The sequence below is a fragment of the Denticeps clupeoides genome, chromosome 3 (assembly GCF_900700375.1).
Source record: "Denticeps clupeoides chromosome 3, fDenClu1.1, whole genome shotgun sequence".
Taxonomy (NCBI): Eukaryota; Metazoa; Chordata; class Actinopteri; order Clupeiformes; family Denticipitidae; genus Denticeps; species Denticeps clupeoides.
Window position 1 is genome coordinate 24,771,013 of NC_041709.1, and position 5,478 is coordinate 24,776,490.

Below are 5,478 nucleotides of genomic sequence, written 5' to 3' on the forward strand. Positions count from 1 at the left end.
CAAAGACAAGTACACCATTTAATGAAAGATGAAAGCTGTCAATACAAAACTATTTAAGATATAACATAAAATATGTAAATATGAGCCAAAATAGAAAAAAATATGTACAAGGATTGTAAAGGATAAACAGTGAAGTACAGTGATAGACATAAAATTGACCGAATTTAATTGAACGGTCGACACACCGAGCCACTGCCATGCTGTTAAGGTCAATGACCAAATCCATTTTTATTTTGATTCTTTATACATAGTTTTGTAATGATGAGCAAATCTAAATGTTGAATATGTGGATTGCGGATAAATGTGGATTGTCATGCGTTTTGATTGTTAATGCCATCGTCTCCCAGACATGACACTGAGGACACAGCAGAGGGCAGCGTTGCCCAACACTGCAGTTCAGTCATCACTTTTCAAAATGAAAGAAAACATCAAATATTGCATGTTCATAACAAATGGGGCTGTCTTTGCATGTTTGTTTTGCTACTTTGGTGTCATACCTTGAAAAATTTGTATTCCTCTTAAAAAAAAAAATCAGGTCAAGTCTTAAAATCAGACTAAAATGAGACCACCACAGCAGAAATCAGTAGATGACAGAGTCTGTCACAATACAAAGTAGCTCATTAGTGAAAATGGATTAGTGAAATAGGAGCTCAGACACCAGTAAAAGTGCAAGTGTTCTCCATGCCGTTCCTGTGCCACTAGCCACACTCTTAACCAGTGTGATGGCCTGAGTCGCTCGATCATTTTCTTGTCTGGGCAGGATTTGGATTTTAGTGCCAGTTCTAGGAAACCATAGCGAGCAGTTGTAGTCATGATGGAGGTCATGATGGAGGGTGCTGATTAACTCATACGTGCCATCAGCAGCCTGGGTGGTGTTTAGTGTGGAATTATGTGTCAGGTTGCTGTGATGATGGGACCAGTGGATCTGGCCTTGTGGGTAAATGCCGCTGGCATGGCAGGTCCTTCTGAGTGGGTCGTAATGGGATTTACTGTGACAATCTGTGACAATGACAAGAAATAGTTTACAGCTTTAATAGAACATGGACAAAAAATGTACATTGTATACATTATTTAAAAAAAAATTTTTTTACACAATCATCATTCAAATCCAGAGCTTGAACATAGATGCTGTTAGTGGGTGGTACCAAAGAAAATGGTACTCAGTGATTGGTTGATTACATGGTTCTCCAGTTAACCGGTTAATTGCTCCCTTCTATATGATGATTCTATGGCAGGAATCAGCATCCCGTGGCTCTTTCATCCTTACATTCTTTGGCTTTGGAAAATAAATAATAATTAAAGTTTATTACATTGTTAGCCTTTATTTATTGTAGCGTAAATTTGAAGTAACAAATGCAATTTGTTTAATTCTTTGTTGCTCAAAATATGTCACACTAACGGCTTAAATGCAAATATATTCTTCATGTTAAAGTATCGTTTTTTTCATTATATATGCAGTGTTGTCAAAAATAATTTGTTGCTCCTGGTGTTTTCTGTTTTGTGGAAACCTTGGAGAGACAAAATGATCAGCAAGTCCAGTACATCATATCAGCACTAGAACTTGCCCTTTTTATCACTCCTGTTCTTTTGCAGCTTCAGAGTCCCTCTGATCACCTAACCGCACCTACTTTAAAGTCTCCATCATAATCCAGTCATCTCAGTTTCCCTGTCTGATGGCTCTGAACCCTGTAGTAGACAGACGAGACTGTTATTCCCTCCCACCTGATATCCACAATATCGATTCTCTTCTCAGTTCCAAATCCCGTCTGAAAAGACATTTTATTTAATTTTCTTTTATTATGTACCCTTAATTATTGTATGCTCTCTTTTTGTTGTATTTATATTGTCTTGTAAAACAAGCGCTGTGGTGCATAGGACAAGTCAGTGCTTTGTGGAATATGTTTAACGTTGTGTGAATTATTCCATGTTTTATAGATGTTGTGAACGCAGCACTCACCTTGGAGGTTCACCTTGGACCACGTCTGCTTTATTCCCATGCTTGATCGGAGCTTGCAGAGGTAGTTCCCCTCATCAGCCAGTCTCGCATGATGGATGGTCAGAACAAGGCTCCGGTCTTCGTGGGCACAGCTGAAGTGTGGCATCGATGACTCTGTATTTTTAACATCACACAGCGTCTTCTTTGTGTTGTCAGAAATCCATGAAAACAAAGTGACATTAAGAGACTCTGCCTTAATGGAAATGTCACAGGGGAGAACGACTTTCTTGTGGCACTTTCCAGTAATTTCCTTTAGAGTCTTCAGGCTCACTAACTCTGTCAAAAACACAGGACACAAATAAAAATTAATATATTTTTAAAATTTACTTTGTACCAGAAAACAACCTTATCCCACATCAAACTCCTGAATTAAGGTACAGCCACAGCCCCGCGGACACCCCCAGAAGAATCGCACCCACATGTAACCTGGCTCCAAAAAGCATGCCAAGCATGGTGGTTTCTCACTCATTCAGTCATGCCCTCAATCAGTGCTACTGGTGCTTCATGGATAGATACCTTGTACTTTGCCTTTCCTTTGCCTTCAACCCGTAAAAACCCCAGACTCTGAACCCCAGTCATTTTGATGCACAGCAAATGGTCAGCACAACGAATTGTGGCCTCTGCATTTATCCCACCATCCCCTGAGGGAGTAGTGGGCAGCCATGAATGTCGCCCGGGGAACAGTGTGTGAGGACTGTACCTTACTCAGTTGAAATTTTACATTTACAGCATTTATGGGATATATAGATTTTAACTCGCAACCTTTTGCTTATGAGACATTCTTTAACTGCTAGGCAACCACTGCCCCCCAGTAAAAACCCCACTCACACTGACTATTCTTCCTGCATTTTCCCATGGCTCTGGCTGATTCTAGTCCAAACCCCTCTGTGCCACTCACAAGGCCAAAACTCACTGCCATCTATGCTTGCTTCTGCCCTTTCCAGCTTCTGCCCGGTCACCCATGGTCACATGCATCCATGGTCTTCGTCTCAGGCTTGACCTCGTTCAAGGCACTGTCAGTCATCGTAGTGTTGGTATATTTAATTTACCAAGACGGCAATGCCCTGCCTATTACCAGATGTTCAAACAGGTCCTACAGGAGGTAGTTTGACACCACAGCCCCCCAGAGGACCTCCTCTCTATTTTGTTGGCCCATGCGTCAGGTTAAACCTGATTATCTACCAGCTCTCCGTTCCCCACACTACAAGAATCAGTGTGGTGTCCCATGTCTGGATGTCCTCCTGTTGACCCCGGTGGGATTTACACAGTTGAATAACATTGAAAATTGTCATGTGACATTTTATGGTCCTGTGCACATTTTGAAATATAAAAAAGGAAGAATCAGACCCAAAATGTAAAAAAAAAAATCTTGAATGTATCTTATATATTTCATCATTGGTGGGGAATCATGATTGATTACATTAATTGAATAATCTAAATAAATCCATGACAATCAGATTTATTCATATGCCTTTTTCAGCCCAAGAGCAAAAACAGCCAGAATACAGTCTTAGCAATAAAGTGTCCTGCTTAAATTTGTTGCTTTCCAAAATGTAGTGTTTTATGTTGTGTAATATTCATTTTCACTGCATCATATTTTGTCACTTTGATTGTAATGATCAGATTTGTGAAAGATGATAAAAAAACACCCGATAAAAAACAACCTTCATGATTAGTGCATGAAAAGAAAAGCCACTCACCATTATAAGAATGAGAAACGAGTGAGAACCAGACAACCAACCAGCATGTAGAACAGATGTTCATCTGTTAGAAGACCACATGAAGGAACATTATTCAACACTGTAAATCGAGGCATAATGCATTCATCTTTAAAACACCCAAGCATGCAGGTACCTTCTCCTCTGCAGGCGCTGGAAGAAATGCAGCCGCCACACCCTTTTTATGTTGACATGCTTCAGTTTCACTTTCAGTGCCAGCCAATGGCAGCGTCAGTTAGTAACTGCATTTACAACTCGTCTGAAACACGCTCCAATACTCAAATGCATCCATATTCTCCAAGAGAAAGTTTACCAAGGGATTTGTATGCATTTTTTTTCTTTCATCAGCATATAATAAACAACAATTTACTGTACCTTTACACTCAAGCTGTATGTATGTGTGTTACATTTAAGATATAAAAGTGGAGCTGACTCATATTCCTTCCTAGAAGGTTTTGTTCCCTTCTCTAGTGTGACTTGTTCACCAGCTGAGGAGTTACACCATTAGACCATGCTGCTGATCACTGTATTTTTAATTATTTTATTAGTCTAACAATATGGCCACACCACTGTGTGGCCTGTAAGAATATAGAAAAGAAACCATCTAAGGGAGACTGAAGGTGTATTAATTAAACTGAAAGCAATACCTGTCCAGGCACATGCTCCCCCAACATGCAACCTGCTAAATCCCCCAGAATCATGTTACTGCAGCCACCCAAAATGGATTTTTGGGGCTTTCCACATGTCATGCCCTGTGGGAAATCCATTGGAAAAAGGACCAATCAAATGTTATTTAAAAATATAATAGATGAACTCTTGAATTATTCTGAGTTGCAAAGATTTATCTAAATTCATTACTTGGTGACATTTAGCTGACGCTTTTAACCAGTGACCCAGAAGCTGTTACTCCAGACTACATTAAACATAACAAATGATTGAATAGCAAAGTGCACAGATTAGGCATGTGAATATATATGGCACAACTGTTTGGCAAGGTTCCTCTTTAAAAAAAATAATTATTTACCAAGATATAAAGCTTCTAAAACCAGCTTCTAAACCCCACGTCCTTTATGGTACATTTGTGCATATCTATTCCCATGCAGTTACCTGGTCGGTGAAGCTGATTAATAATTCAACCGCCATACAGGGCTTGGGCGCAGATTAGCTATGCAGAACAGCAGGAGCAGAGATAAGGAGTGTTTCTAAAGATAAAAGCGGGAGGGCATTCATAAAGGCATTCCATGAAACTTGATGAGGTTTCAGTCCACAGCTGTAGTCACTTCTTTAAATGCAGTAAAGTGACTGTGCATATGAGGAGACCACATCAGCTTTCAGAATTAGTCCATTATTTTAATGCTACATCTTGTTGGTACATGAAAATTGATAAGAATGTTTCATTTAGACATCAACCTTCAGAATCTGTGTATATGCCACAGCAGATTTGAACATTAAATATGATAAGACCATTGGGGCATAGTTCAGTTGGCAGACTGTGTAAATAGACAAATACAGTGGAAGTGAAAAATGTACACCCCCTGTTAAATGTCACAATAAATCATTTCAAAACGTCAAATGTAACCTATGACCTGCACAAGGGCAAAAATATAAAACACACACAGAAAAGATGGTTCCATAAGTCTGCGATCCCTTTAATGCTTTGTTGCATCACCTTTTGATATAATTCCAGGATTCAGTTTTCTTGGATAAGCGTCTATCGGCATGCCACGTCTTGATTTGGCAATATTTGCCCACTCTTCCTTGCAA

General features: G+C 39.5%; 1 protein-coding gene across 1 annotated transcript; it reads right to left on the reverse strand.

Annotated features, from left to right (window-relative positions):
- Window positions 1-203: 203 nt before the first annotated feature.
- LOC114786743 (uncharacterized) lies at window positions 204-3,877 on the reverse strand. Its single transcript, XM_028974143.1, has 4 exons — window positions 3,851-3,877; window positions 3,697-3,760; window positions 1,958-2,272; window positions 204-999 (listed from the first exon to the last, which is right to left on the reverse strand). Exons 2-4 carry the CDS (start codon window positions 3,758-3,760, stop codon window positions 635-637), a joined length of 744 nt encoding a protein of 247 aa, XP_028829976.1. The 5' UTR covers window positions 3,851-3,877; the 3' UTR covers window positions 204-634.
- Between the last annotated feature and the right edge of the window lie 1,601 nt (window positions 3,878-5,478).

Bases quoted from the DNA above. Each gene is read 5' to 3' on its own strand.
- LOC114786743 (XM_028974143.1), bottom strand. From the start codon at position 3,760: ATGAACATCTGTTCTACATGCTGGTTGGTTGTCTGGTTCTCACTCGTT. The intron at 2,273-3,696 runs GTGAGTGGCTTT...TGTTTTTGACAG, and splicing joins CGTTTCTCATTCTTATAATG to AGTTAGTGAGCCTGAAGACT. The intron at 1,000-1,957 runs GTGAGTGCTGCG...TCATTGTCACAG, and splicing joins GTCCAAGGTGAACCTCCAAG to ATTGTCACAGTAAATCCCAT.